The 15889-nt window shown below is 32.4% G+C and overlaps 1 protein-coding gene across 2 annotated transcripts in view; it reads right to left on the reverse strand.

Moving 5' to 3' along the window:
• Window positions 1-265: 265 nt before the first annotated feature.
• The window catches only part of LOC129003825 (bumetanide-sensitive sodium-(potassium)-chloride cotransporter), an 86540-nt gene continuing 70916 nt past the window's right edge, over window positions 266-15889 (reverse strand). For both annotated transcript variants that reach the window (XM_054432144.1, XM_054432145.1), the window contains 12 exons: window positions 14889-15120; window positions 12780-12901; window positions 11729-11864; window positions 9857-10068; window positions 7690-7931; window positions 6590-6816; window positions 4934-5042; window positions 4293-4402; window positions 3483-3597; window positions 2805-2950; window positions 1999-2110; window positions 266-1413 (listed from right to left, as the gene is read on the reverse strand). In XM_054432144.1, coding sequence (XP_054288119.1) covers window positions 1278-1413; window positions 1999-2110; window positions 2805-2950; window positions 3483-3597; window positions 4293-4402; window positions 4934-5042; window positions 6590-6816; window positions 7690-7931; window positions 9857-10068; window positions 11729-11864; window positions 12780-12901; window positions 14889-15120 — 1899 coding nt within the window. In that variant the 3' untranslated portion in view covers window positions 266-1277. The remainder of the gene's footprint in view (window positions 1414-1998; window positions 2111-2804; window positions 2951-3482; window positions 3598-4292; window positions 4403-4933; window positions 5043-6589; window positions 6817-7689; window positions 7932-9856; window positions 10069-11728; window positions 11865-12779; window positions 12902-14888; window positions 15121-15889) is intronic.

A 15889-nucleotide genomic window follows, 5' to 3' on the forward strand; every position in this document is an offset into this window, starting at 1 on the left:
ACAATTCAAACGTTTGCAAAACACATTCAACGTCCTATTTGACCGTACAGTCAAATTTTTAAGTGTATTTTATGACGTTCAATGACTTTTTTGAAATGTTTAAGGTCAAATACACGTTTTGTAGTATGTCTTTTGAACATGTGGTCAACTCCTAAACTCCATAATACTTTAATGTTTGAATTAATTGTGTTTCATGACAAAATTCTTAATGTGTTAAAATGAAAAACAAACTCAAGAGTAAAACTTATTTAATGATCATCAACAATATTTGATATAAATTCAATTTAATATAACACATCTTTTTAAAAATCTTGCCTACGAATACATCTATTTTATACTACATAAGGTCACAGCCATATTTTATTCGATTTTAGCTGCCAAAGTCATAATTTAATTTATTATGTTGTTCATCCATAGCAAATAGTTCCATGATGATTATATTTGCACTATAACTAATTTTTCAAAAGTATTTTTTTATTAAACTTAAATTTGTTAAGTTCAACATAAAATTACTAGAATTTCGACTTTACCTACTTATCAACTTTGAACATTAATTGCGTATCTTTGATATAATCCATAGATTCACTTGTTTTAACTAAAAACTTATCTACTAACTATGTTATAGTTTTATTTTGTAAAGTTAAGTCAAATTCAAAGTTAAGGTTCTTGAGAGAAAATGATGGTTTCTTAAGATAATAACCTTTTAATTTTAGCTTGTCAACAATAAAGGTATGTAAATAACTGTTAATTATGATTCTCGCTAGCTGTATGGATAAAATAGTTATTTAAACACATCTTAACTATTAAACAGGCCAGGCCTTTTATACTAAACACAATGATCTTATAAATTTACATTCTTGTTTACAAATTTAAAAACTTAACAAAACCTTATCCAGGCAACAACCTCAAAACAATCGTTTTTGTATTGAACTTCTTTACATAAAATCGTTAAATTAAATTAATAAAACAGAAACAGGAAAACCTGCAAGTTAAATATCAAGCTAATAAATAGTATTTGTAAATATTGAAAAGTAAATTAATAATATCAATGGAAATAAATGAAAAATCCTGTATTGAAAATTAAAAACTTGGAGTGAACTTTACCCTGTTTGTTCGTTTGTTTATCAGATTTAAACATTCATCGTTGTAAGATATAAGATAAACAAAATTCAAGATGTTTAAGGAGACACTATGTTAAATTATCTGATAAATACTTGTTCAGGACTACTTAATACTTAAATTACAAAAAGACAAAACAATACTACATAAATACTAGACTATGAGTAAAACGTAAGGACAGAAGTTTGGTTCCCTCGGACCAGAAGGAAGGGAGGCATGTTGTTTGTTATCGCTTCCAGCCAAGCCATGTACAGAGGAGCAGACACCAGCCCTTTCCTGGGCATAGGCAGAGACCTGCAAAGTCAATAATGTTTTGTAAATATGTTATGTAGATCTCATTCAAGTTCTATGACAATTAACAGCTAGTATAACGAGTTAGCCGTGTATATTTAAATCTATTTAATAAATTGTAAAGGGATTGTAGGTATTTTTTAAAATAATGGTTGAATTTGTTCTAGAATCTTACATCCCCAGTCAAGATGTTTTAGAAGTGTATAGTTGATTTAAAATTAGTTTATACACTTTTTTCTGCTTTATCTCTACCACAAAGTAAGTTTTGGATTGCTTTTGGGTTCTTGTGTAGAGAAATGAGGTACGTGAAGACTCCCAATGTGGGAAAGAAGTAGGGTTTCATAACCTCATAGAGGTGTATGATTTTTTTGGGAACAGGTGGAACGAGGAATTGGCATTGGTTCCCAATAACATCGTTAAATAGTTTGACTTTAACCTCTAGGTCAGAAATCATGTGCACTAACCACTTCAACAGGGCATATTGAAAAATACTCAAATGTTTAAAACCCTAACAAGTACCAACAACATATTAAACATACAAGTACATATAATGCATACTCCTAGGGAAAGGTAAGGTATAATACTAACATGACAACTAGTGTTGAGTCTCGAGAGTGCTGTTGAAGAAGTTCTCGAAGTCTAAGTTGTCTATAAGTTTTCTCTCGAAGGCTTCTGTATTCGTCATCCGTCACCACACACTCTGGAAGAGAAGATATAAGTTTTTTAGCTTTGTAAAAAAACTAAAGAGTTGCAGATAAAAAAAAAAACTAACAACTATTTCTAGGATTGTTTAGTGTATGACAGACTGGTCTTCATCACACATTTTTGGTTTCATACGTTTTTAAATAATTTTCCCAGCCAGTGTCAGTTTCGATCAGTGTCAATTTAGCCGTCAGAACAACTTCAATTGCATAGTCATTGAAGTTGCATCCCCTAAGCTAGATTAAAACTCGACCTAAATAACATCAATATGATGAAAAACAAAGAAGAATCGAGTCTCAGCCAAGCAACTGAGGTGCCACTTCATACTGAGAGGATAAAGTGTGGCAGAGAGCTTATATTCTGACGCCGTGGTTGATGCAAAAATCGATGGATTTTGTTTGTGGTATAAACATGTGTGATGATGCAGCTCCTTACCTTTCAAACACCACAGAGCATTTACTGTTTAACCATTTATTTTAAACTTTTACAATGACAACTGCATACAACATTATTTAGGTAAGTCAAGTAAGTTTGGTTATTTATAATGTAAGTCTCTTGATAGTAGTTAATTTTTACAAAGTCAAACAGAGATTTTACGTCCAAAAAACAATAAGTTAAAAATGTCTGATGACAATATGGAAACATGCTCATTAGAAATAATGATATATTTTTTTAATAATTGTGATCTATACCTGTATTATTCTTATTGGACTCTCTGAAGCCAGAAATGAGATTTTCAAAGAAGGTGATTGTCCCTTGCCTTGGTGGCTCAGAAATATCGTGGATCATTGTCAAACTTGTGTAGTTGATCCTGAACTTTGCCAGGAGATTTGCCATCCTAATAGGAAACAAAATTACTATATTAGGTAAATTGTATGTATATCTGTTACATTATCAGATTGCTTTTATTGTTTCGATTCCCTATGGTGCTGCTCATAATTTTGCATAGTTTAAACAAAAAAACTTATGGTATGGCTGGAGAATCAATCTAATTATAATTTTGGTTACTATTTATTCCTGCCATTTTTTCTTTTACAATAAGTATTATCGAATACTGCTATTCAAGTTTAGTTTGTACTATGTTAAAAATTAGCCAGAAGTACAACTACTGTTAAATACTATGGTTTTGATTTAATTTTTAAGATTCTAGACTTTCTTTTAAAAAAATCAGAAAATGTAATTACCTCAAAGTAAAAAATACCAAGAGTAATCAAGCTTTTCCTCAGATTGAATCAATAAGAAAGCATTTAAAAATACCAAATAAATTTTAAAATAGTCAAATACATTTAACACTTTAGAAACCATATAAATAGTCAAATTCAAATTGACGCCACATAACAATATCTTTTGTACAGTAGTATTTAACTTACCCTTGTTCTTCAGATTTCAGTTCATGTGTTCTGTTGGCGAGAGCGAAAACTCTTAGTTTGCAGTTGGACCACATTGACCTCGTACTTAGGATGTATGGCAGTAGAATTGTAAGACCTGTGAATAGATAAATACCATGATATTAAAAGGTTGGATGGCTTGACAAGCATATAGAATATTTATAGGCTAGAGGTTTTGTAGTTTGATTTCTTCCAGTAGTTTCTATTGTAAAATTATCAGATCAATTCAGCTATTGGAACATAAGCTTATGTCACTTCTCATACAGGTTGTAATTACTCTTACTCCAAAGGTTTGATTAAGGACAGTAGGACACCAAGTAATTGGATAACACCAGTAAATAAATAAAAAAATGTAAAAACTACTATGCGTGATTTTACAAATGATTTTACTCAATGAATGTTCCCTTGTACCAGAATAACACGACAAAAACCTTTTAGGCCATAATTTACCCTACCACCTTTCATGGAATGAAACTAAAATGTGTTAAATTATTGCATTTTTTAAATTTTTCTTAATAACATGTAACTAAGAAATACAATTCACTTTCAAGTCCCATGAACAATATCAAGTGAACAGTCCACCTAATTCAGATAAAAATATGATTATTTTAACCCAAAATATATAGTGGATGAAATATGGGTTTAGAATAAACCTAAAATATTACTTAAAAATTGTTTATTGATTCACGTATATTACCAAAAATTTTTACACTTAAAAGTATGCCTCTTTTGAATTAAAATTGGTATCAAGAAAACTATGTGTATATTTTAGTACAACAAAAACAAACTAACCCCCATCATCGTATAGCCACCATACGTCGATCACTCCTCCCTTCTGTTTCTTGGTGAACGTCATCATGTTGTCTAGAACAGACTTGCTTATCTCCTGACCTCCCTCGTATCTGCAACGATATAGAGGCGAATAAACATTGAATATAAGAAAAATGCATATTGAGAATAATTATGGCCAAATCTATTTTAATGCAGCTTCAAAGAACATTCAAAGCCATTATCATAAAAATAAAACACGAAAAATCATAATCATAATACCAACGTTACCAATTCAAGAAAAGGGTAAACTATAACCTAAAACACTATTTTTTTAACTTCAGTGAGTGCCCAAGTAATTGACTGCCTGTAAAATATACGCAGTAGTAAGGCAGCTTGGATATGAAAATAGTGACACATTTCATGTGTTAAAAATATATACTTGAAACATATTTTGAACCAATGACAGAAATCATTCAATTCAGATCCTGAAGTTACTTTTAAGGTTATTTGTGATAGATTAGGGGGGAAAAAATGCTATGTTGTTTTTATATAAAACGGCCATTCCTGTAGTATGACCAATGGTCATTCGATGTTGAACCGCCCCTTATTAAATAGAATCCAAAATTTACCATGCATTACCTCGTTATGAATGCGAAACTTACTGATGTAGAATTTGTGAGGCAATTTTCTTTTTCTTCTGTTTCAGAGCTGACGATGGATTGTTTTCCCAGGGGTTCATTGCACTGGGCCGATCTGTTGTTGGTTTGGAACCTAAGTTCAACAAAACATTTCATAAATAGATAAACATTATTAACACTTATAAAAAAATATATTAGCGGTAGCTCTGAGTTCACTAAGCTAATAATGGGAGAATAAAGTGTAAGTCATTTCGGTGTCATTTCTATGGGTAATATGTATACTTAAACTGTGTAATATTTACCGATAGGTATTAAAAAGCATGGCCGATTTCTCCCAAGTTATAGGACACATCAATTTTACCGGATAGCTTCATCCTACATCATATAACACTTTACTCCAACCCGAATTGTGTACATTAATTTGGACCACCCTATAGGCTGAGACAATATCACATTTTGTGTAAAAATCATTGGGTATTTAAAATTTTTGAACCCAGGACTTCAGAGACCAAAACCTCTTCTTTACCACTGCACTAGTTTGTTCTCTTACTAGTCTGCCCAGAGAAGTAGCTTAGTAAGAGTATAATCTACGCAATTAAAATAGCTCACTATATTTTCCAAAAAAAATCTCTCTTAATCTTCGACTATTACAAGAAATGCTAGAGAATAAGCCGTTTGCAGAGAATGATAACACACGTTTACATTGCACACTATTAGCAAACATCTGTAAATGGTAGACTATAATGCAATGTTAAAGGAAAGAGCCATTTGGGTGAAGAGATAATCCACATGTCTACTTGAGTTGTCTAGATATGCAAAGCTCTAAATCCCTCTTGCTATTCCACACTCAATATTACCCTTCCCTAACCCCCAACCTTTATATACTTCTTCCCAATACCCACCCCTTTCTTATATCGATTTGTATTTTTGTGGTTTACAGTGAAAATACAAAGTGTATTGATTGCGTTGATCCAAATTCTAAATGTGTGTGTTACATTTGTTGTTCTAATTTTATTTCAAGTAACTCTGTACAGCAAATTAATTGTTGTGTGTGAATAAAAGGGACTATTTACATATTATTTTAAGAAGATTAATAAAAAAAAAAAAATACTATCTGATAATTACATCGTTTTAGTAAGCTAAAATCATCTACTTTGTCCAGTTCAATACCGAACACAAAATTAACATTATCCTGTGTGATAGGTTTATTCACTACAAAGTTTAGGCTGAAATTTGTTTAACCAAATACTTACTGACACCTAGTGCAAAAACAATATCAACCTCTATTAAGAAAGCATGCAATGATATTTGCTACTAAAATTTCAAAGCATCACTTTAAAAAATAAAATACATTAATTCTTAGAGAAGATGGTTCAATATGGTCTTGAAACTAATCATGTCTTGAAGCTTGAAATGTATAAATATGAATGTATGTATTTCAAGCTTGTTTATCAACTTAAAACGTATTTTTTTAAATTATCGAATCATCAAGATGTCTCTACTTCTAACATTACACGTGGCAGCCTGCACATGACAGTAAAAACATTGAGGTTGGCTATGTTAACAAAGGAAACAAATGGCAAAAACTAAAAGTTTTCAAAGTGACAATAACAATTCTGATACAAATATAAAGTTCCAAAAAAAGAGAATTATTAACGAGGAAACATAAACATGCCTTACCTGGTATAGTGAGTGAAGTTTGAGATAGCACACTAGGCAGGATATAGGAGAGGTTGGAGTCGTTATGCACCATCCCTACACCGTTGCCGGAGGTCGTCCCTGTACTCAGGTCACCCATGGATGCTGAGAGTTCCTCAGGTACCTGGGACAGATCCATCGGCTTGGAGAAGTCAAGCCCTTCTGGCAGGCGGAGGATCGTCACCGCCAGCCGGTTCTCAAACGCGTCACTGAAAACGTTATGGTCAGTAACATAAGGGCTCATTGATTTTTTTATTATATAAATTAAAAAATATAAATTAAATTGTTGTGAATTTTGGTTTAGTTAGTTTTCTTTTAGGTTACAGTACTGACTTTTCTTCCACCAGTTTTAATATTGAGGATAGTTGCCAAGCTTTCACTTTACACCTTCATAACCATGGAGGCATTTAGTATATCAACAGAAATTTTTACATATATATATGATTTCCTTAGATATACGAAATCTACCAAATTTGCACGTTCGGTCCCACGACTAAGAGTATACCGGTTTAAAACGTTTTGAGCAGAAAAAACAGAAGTTGAAGGATTTCGGATTGCGTAAAAGTAGTTTATTATATTTTGGTTTTTTTGAGAGAGCTCTCAAATACGATAATAATAATATTTTATTGTACCAAACAATTTTGGAGCGTTCTTCAAAAGACCCTGTATTGTCATTATAGTTAGTTAACACAATTCACTAGCAATAAATTTTAAACACTGATAGGGTTCAAAAATGTAATCAGGAAAGCTCAGATGAACGTATGATACAAGTACTATCTTTGTTAAGAAAATAAAATAATCATTGTTACCTAGCAAGGAAGCCAAGGGGCATTTATATTATTACTGTAATTTATATTAGTTAGACATTTATGATTGTATTCTAATAGCAGAAGAATTTTACCAAGTCAGAACAACTTTTGTCTTTTTAGCTATTCATCCTCTACTACTAATTGAATGAAGGTATAAATTGACATTCTCAGGTAACTATTAGATCCAAGAAGTAATTCAAACTATATCAATGCCTGAAAACTTAGGTCTTATTTCAATTAAGTAACTTCTTTTTCGTCAACAGAACCGCTCACTGCATGATGTTGAAGTAGGTCTGCAGATCGTCCACATGACATGACAACCAATCACTCTTGTATCCCATCATGAGTACATTAGGCTTCAGTCTGCCTACGCCTGAGCATTGCATCAGTCCTCTAGCAGCCACCTCAAACTTGTACCCGTCTGTCACTGTGAAGAACCCCTTCACCTTCCTGATACCCAGCCATGCTTGGCCTTGCTTCTGCAGCGCCATGCGCTGGCGGTAGGTCAGCCTTTGCTGGAATCACAGAAAAGTGCATTTTGATGAAATTGTTGAACATTTTAAGCTATGGAACAGTGGATTGTATAGCATTCACATGATAATCCTTCAAAAGTCATACAAATTTGTTTAAGGTTAAAAACGTTTTAACTCCCGTTTAATCTTAATTTTGTAGTTAAATACTTGCGATACGATTGATAATTTAAAATATCTACATGATCTTCTTATGTTGTTGAGGAATGTAGTAAGAGTGCGACAGACAGGAGATAATAATAGCAATAACAGTCACGGATATGAAAACAGAAACTATACGGACCATAAACGTAAAAAAATGACATCACAGGCTCAAAACATAATCAAAGTGTGTTATTAAATTGAAAATATAATTAGACAGACAAAATATAAACATTATTATATGTTACAACTATTCGTTTGGATTCAAAACAGTTACGTTATGTTTTATCTTCATAATATCTCCCACTCCTGGTTCAACAACCGCAATGGTAGCGTTTCGCTTATATTGTCAAACTTGCACGTTTTAAATTACCTGCAATGAATGTTGTCAAGATATTAATTTCCCTGAGAATAAATACATCCAAACTACTTTAAAAATGCATTATTGCAAACCCTTAGCAACTTCCATTAATAATTCAATTTTATGAATTGAACAATTGTGACCGTCGTTTCATAGTCATAGCAATTTTAATAAAATTATATAGTAATCACAATAAATTCTTTAAATCGGTTATATGAATTACATTAGTAAATGTATAATAGTTTATAAAAATGAATACTGTGACTCTTAATTTAATAGCTATTTTTACCTAGATATTCTAGCAACAAAACTTAAAACCGTTTCAACATTGGAACCACAAATATTTGTTTCAATAACACTTTAATTGATTTGTTCATAATATTTAAAATTAAATCCACACACATTTTCAGTAGTTAATTTTTTGTGTCACAATTAAAATTTCTCTTTAATTCCACTCGGTCTAAAACATGGAAGAACAATATTTTCACACAAGACAAAGGTCAGAACACTCCCCTAGTGAATTCATCTCACGCAAGAGCTGGCGGAAAGGTTGTTGGCACGACGTTGACCCTAAAACATTTTGCGACAGTTTCATTTTACAACCAGCGTTCCCCACTGAGCCATCTTCTTCTTCATGGCGTCACTTAATGCATTTCGAGAGCATCAGCGCTTTATATTCCGCTAAAATGTCGAACACAATGCCAGGGTTTAACAGTCCATAAATGTTTGCCGGAAGATAGCTTGTGACAAAGATAAACAGGTAGTTAAAGTTAACTACCTTGACCGATGTGACTTTATATAAAGTGGGCAAATGAGGGTGATGGAGATTTGGTTAAGTACGTAGAAGGGTTTTTGTTACTGGATCTGAAATATGAATTATATATATTTCAAGAGGATTTTAGCTTAGTTGAAAAAATTTTATTCTTATTGCAAATAACAAACATAACATTATTTCCTGTCAAGAAGATTGGTACTCTTTTACACTGACTCCAAATTATCTTATACAAAAAATTTAGTTTCAGGCAAAAAATATTACAAACGGGGATTTAACTCTCTCCCCTACATTAGTACAGAATTGAACACGTAAAATAGGTATCCATAGAGTCTATCAAGTGTCGAAGAAGTAAAAACAAACTTAGGTATTGATATGTCCTCAAACTCCTAAAATTAAAATCGACTATTTTTCTCAACACATTTTAAATGGTGATGATTGGTTTTTTGATACAACCTTAAATAGTGTACTAAGAACTGACATATTCTACTGGGAATAAGTCCAGTACACTCATAATATATATTACCAAAAGATTATGTACTCATGAAAGAAGATCTTGAAATAGGCTAAAACGCTTATATTGATCAAGGTTTTCGTCAGTTAAATTACTATCCGAGGCTAACACTTGAAGTTTACCTTGTAGATGTCTGCGCATATCAGAAGAGAGTTGTTTCTGGTAATGAGGTTGGCCAAGTCTACCAGCGGAGGACGAGCTTGAGGTTGACCAACCAGTAGAAGTATCTGAGGTTGGTAGTTTTTCACATGTTCGGACTGGTTGAACAGTTTGTGCATCGTCATAAGCGCTCGCTTGTACGTCTGTGCTTGCGTGGACGATCCCCAGTTTACATCTGAAAAGGAATAACCATAAATAAAAGCTATGAATTTTATATACAGTAACTTACGTGAAAAGTTTAATTACACACACGATTTTCTGAGTCTAATGCTTCTCTAGGTTCTATATATTTTTTCCTAGGACGCTATGAACTAGTCTGGGATGGTTTTTCACATTACTTCGGGCTAGTGCTAAGGGCTGCGGCATTATCATTTCGATAAAATCCATTGGGGGTTCGACAGGATTTGAACCTGGAACCTAAGAAACCGAAGTACCGCGCTCTACCACTAGACCAGCTCGCTTCCACAGGTTCCCTTGTCATGAGGTAAAGTGAAAATTGATTGTTGCATGGATAGTTGCATATGTCTTAAACAGTGCTAGTAAACTCTTAATGGTGTGTAGCCTATTATTCGAATCTTAAATGTTTCGTACTTTATGACAGTTGTTTAAAAACTTTCTAAATCCAGCTATGAATAGAAAACTAATACACAACAATTTATACTTATTTGGTCTCCGACAAAATGTGTAATTTTGGTCCAATATAAAATAACTTTGTATATTGGATCTACCTGTGGTTTTGTCGCCTAAGACCTTGTACAGTATATGTCTGTATAGGCCTACAGGGTGAATAAAAAGTCAAACCCCCCCCTCTAATATTTTTCCAAGTAAATATACAGAGATATCCTTTTGGTGGTCGAGCAATCTTAGCAGGAAAATTCATTTTATCACTTTGAAATTTTTGAGTGTCCCCCCAAAAGGGGGGATTTGGGGGGCAACTCAAATATTTTAAAAGTAAACTCCCTTCAAGTGACACCTCATTTTGAAGTGTTTACAAAAGCTTAAAGAATGGTGAAAGCTAGAGGTCGCTATCTCTTCTCCATCCAAAATGGTAGCCCGTCAAGTGTTGTTGAAAATCAATGGTAAAATTGTTAATATTGGCTGTTATTTTGTATAGAGAAGAGATAGCGAGCTCTGGTTTTCACCATTCTTTAAGTTTGTTTAAACACTTCAAAATGAGGTGTTACTTGATAGGGGTTTCTATTGAAACATTTTTAGTTGTCCCCTGAATCCCCCCTTTTGGCGGACACTCAAAATTTTTAAATGTAAACCCCCTTCAAGTGACACCTCATTTTGAAGTGTTTACAAAAACTTAAAGAATGGTGAAAACCAGAGCTCGCTATCTCTTCTCTATCCAAAATAGCAGCCAATATTAACAATTTTTACAGTTGATTTTCCACAACATTTGACGGGTTACCATTTTGGATAGAGAAGAGATAGCGACCTCTAGTTTTCACCATTCTTTAAGCTTTTGTAAACACTTCAAAATGATGTGTCACTTGAAGGGGGTTAACATTTAAAATATTTGAGTTGCCCCCCAAATCCCCCCACACACTCAAAAATTTCAAAATGATAAAATGAAACTTCCTGCTAAGATTGCTCGACCACCAAAAGGATATCTCTATATATTTACTTGGAAAAATATTAGAGGGGGGGGGGTCTTGACTTTTTATTCACCCTGTATGTATGTATGTAGATATGTCTGTTGATACTAACTTACCTACAAAAACTCAGACAACAACGACAAAGGTAAATCTAATTCAAGTCAAGTTCTTTAAACTAGGATAACGTAATAATACTAATAGTACTATTATGTATATACTTTTTTTGTATCTTACTTGGATTCCGGTAAATGACGACGAGGTAGAGCACAAAAAATACAACGAAGGTGATGATTGAACTCATCCAATCCAGCAGAAACATGATGATAATGCAGAGGAAAAACGCAGCAAGACTGAGCCATTTGTTGTAGTACTGAAAATGTATATACTTTTTAATATACACGTCAAAAATAATTAATGAATAATAATGATGCTGTGTTGGAATAGTAGGTTAAACTTTTAATGTTTATCATAAGTACAGTAAAAAATCATATAACTGAAAAAAGAGAAACCTATAACAAAATGACTAGTCAGTTTTATGACGTGTGATAAATAATACAATAAATAATTAAAAATTTCTGCGATAAAATTGCTATAGAAAATGAAAGTAAACAATGAAGACTTCAATGACAGGTTTTAAAATTGGCAATCCTCATGACTTCAGGGTTCAACTGTAATGTTTTAGCGATTTAAAATACCAACGCTTTGAAAAAATTCCCGTTCTCTACCTTCAGACAATTTAGACACTGTTTAATCACAAAACCACTACATCTTTCAACGTGTATGTTGACCTGAAGACTGGGCGGTAATGTCCTGAACTTCAGTATCTAACACGACACAGTCATCAGGAATTAAACTGTACTCACAAGTATTTCTATTTTGACAGTGATAGTACCTCATAGATTTTAAGTACAGTTTAATAGACTAAAACAACGTCAAGTATTTATATACAAACTTTAATTAACACTATTTTCTTGTCCTTGACAAATTAAACGATAACTGTCAGATTAATTATTGGAGTTAATCCTTGTATCCATCATAGGCTTTTCACCATCATAGACTAACAAGAATTTTAACATATGAAATAAATTAGTACTTAAAATTTCTTTTTGTTTTTTGCTAATTTTCTGGATTTTTTTTCTGATATTGCTAATCTAGTTATATCATTAGGTACATATTATCCTATAAATACAAGAATACAAGATTTTGTACAAGACTCAACTGACCCAAAGGTCGGTATTTTAGAATGTAATTAAACAGCAAGAGGAAGTAAACATTTTTAACGTACCCTGAAGGTAGGCCTCCAGCCCAGCGGCCTGACCAGAGCAGCGTGGAAGGTGCAGAAGTTGATGAGAGCATAGGACGCCAAGTAGAAGTTGGATATCAACGGAGCAATCACGTTGATCTCAGCTGTAAAAGTGAATCCAATTAAATCCAAACTGAGTTGAGGTTTAATTTAAAACAGAGTTTAACAGTTTCGTGAAACACTCACCACAGGAGACGTTTGATATTTCGTTCCAAAATTTGTTTATTTCACTTTCGGGTGAATGTTTATACTTTGTAGCAATATAGGAGATAAAAGATTCCTACAGAAAGTTCTTTGTGGTTATTATTTGAATACGTAAGCGTACACTAGTAATAAATAGAAACAAATTTAATCGTCTCGAATTTCTAAGAATTTTTTTTTTTAACAATCCACCAAAAATTCACAACTATAAATTGAGTTAAAAAGGGCGTTGATCAAACCATATACTCTTGCGGACCTCCATTAAAAAGGTTTTCCCAAAAACCCTATGGTACCGAAAATAAGGCTTCTTTAAGGTTTAGTTGCATAACGGTTGTTCAATTCAGTTGAATATTATTACTCTATTAATAATCTAAGATTCTAAGGTAAAACTTAATTAAAAATTTACATTTATTTATTTATAAGTCTGTTAAGTTATTTTCTTTAAAACGTTCGTGGTGATAAACGAAGGTTTACAAATGTTCACTGTGTTAGATTGGTTTCTTCTTCATTTCAGAGAAAACAACCGCCAAAGTTGGGGTTAATTAATAAATACTCTAAATTTGCACTAAAGATAACACATTTTTATTTAACATTCCATTAACCTTTTGTATACGCTTGAATGCAAAACGTGTGCTCACTTTCATTATAAATGCATTACAGGCATCCGAAACACGGAAATCATTTTGTATGTAAAACAAAAGGTGGGTTTTGGAGAATTACACGTAGTTAACATTCAAAACATGCTACAGTACGTTCCCGATCACAATTTTGCTGGAAATTAACTCCACATTATGTAAATAATATATGTTTACTCAGATACCTACATAATATTAAGTATACACTTCGAATAGTGTAATAAAAAGTCAATTCGAAGTACACATGTATTTGTGGTTTCACTCATTAGAATGGTTTTACTAAGAGATAAGCTTAGATAAAATTAAATAGGCTAATCCAATCGGTTTAAAAGTCCAAGTTAAATCAGTGAGGAAGTGGAAAACTCGATAAAAATTCGTTGAATAGAACCACCCAAGTCAATCGGTTAATCTGAATGTAATCCCGGGGGTTAATAAAGAGGGATGAACAGGGTTTGGTGTTGACCAACTGTATGCATAATAAATCATCAGTTTATCCCCTCCGCTCAAGTGATTTCTGATCAACCGAGAAACTTCTATGTTACTGTCAAACTTTCTGATTTACTTTAGGACTTTATGGAAAATATTCTATTCCGCCTGAATTTTCTGGATAAGTAAATGTAAATTTATACTTGGTTAATGTTTTGAGTTTTACGTAAAAGATTGAAAAATTTATTTTTAATGTAATTAGGGCAAATATGTAGTGTCAAATAAAATAACTAAGTTACACACAAACTAACACATATTTTTACGAATCTTTAAAGAAATATTATATATACGAACTAATATTGTAGATACATAGGCTAACGTTATGTTCCTTTGTGTTTACTGTGTACTGTATAGTATGTACAATAAGCCCAAAGAAAATAGTACAACCCCATATTCCTATAAAAATTACGCTTCAAAAGTTAATGCAACTTATGTGTTAAGTGATAGTTGAACCATTATATTTTGTTGCCTACGTATTTGAACCATATTTTATATGTTGGTATTTGTAGCAAGTAAGACATATCTTTGGGTGTCAAGACATCTGAACACACTTTGTTTGTAGGAATAAATAAATTTTCCATACATCGACAACTTTTTAAACATACATTTTGGAGAAGTTATTTGTTGCAACAGAATATTTTTTTATCCATGTAAACAAGGAAAGTATTTATTCTTAATTAACTAAATTTAGGAACTTGTAATAGATTAATTGAAATGTTGGGATAATATACAGATCTAACCAATTAGAACGAATGTTTACAGATCTTACCAATTAGAACGAATGCAGCAGATATTATGAAGGTCAGAACATAGCCACGGTAGGGTTCGCCGTGCTTTCCATAGCCTTTGGAAAAGAAGATGAGGCCAGGGTAGATACGGTCTATACCTAAAGCTTGTATTAGCCTTGGTACAGAGAGTAGGTTAGTCAAGGCGGTTGATAAAGTGGCGGCAAAACATCCCGCGTAAATGAGCAGCCCCCAGACTGACATCAGCTGCATCATCTAAAAAAAAAATTGTCAACGATGCTTATAATTTGTAATGTCATGTAATAAATATAAACGGATATAGTTAAAAAGTCTGTTACGTTTATCAAAATATATTCATTAAAAGAACTTTTAGAACTTGTAATATAAAAATCATTTGCATTAGGATGAAATCAAATATCCTTGCTGCAGTAAAAATAAACATTATTTATTAGAATTAATGAAAAAAATATTGGGTTAGAGCATGAGTGACACTTAAGTGTTACAAAAAAACTACAAACAAATCTATAAATCAATCTGAAACAATTGACTCCCAAGGATTACATTGGAGCCAGTGTATGATTATGATTGGGTTCAATGTTGAAATTTTGTCGTAAGGAATTTATACAGAGGCGTAATTTGATAGTTCCCTGTTAAGCTGGGTTTGAATAAAAACAAATTAAATAAACACAATGTTATTTGGAACATGTCAAACATAAATGTAAATGTGTACAAAATATTTATGTAAATACCATTTTCAAGAATCGCCCTCTCTTAGTTTTTTAATTTATTGTCAGACACTTTGTATATTTTTTTCAATAAAAAAATTAAAGGATTCTTTGGTAATACTAAACGTAATTGTATTGTAACGCATCGATTAAGGCAGTTTACATCTGCAAGTCTAAGAGGAAATTCTCTAGCCTATTGGTTCACGCCCAAAAGTCAAATGAGGAAGGTAAACATTAGGCAAGTTGAGTTGTTTCGTACAAGTTAGTATAATAAATTCTTAGTAAAAACTCAGATGTCA

Source organism: Macrosteles quadrilineatus, unplaced genomic scaffold (genome assembly GCF_028750875.1).
Source record: "Macrosteles quadrilineatus isolate MER2022 unplaced genomic scaffold, UCM_ALF_1.0 Scaffold_9__3_contigs__length_116548681, whole genome shotgun sequence".
Taxonomy (NCBI): Eukaryota; Metazoa; Arthropoda; class Insecta; order Hemiptera; family Cicadellidae; genus Macrosteles; species Macrosteles quadrilineatus.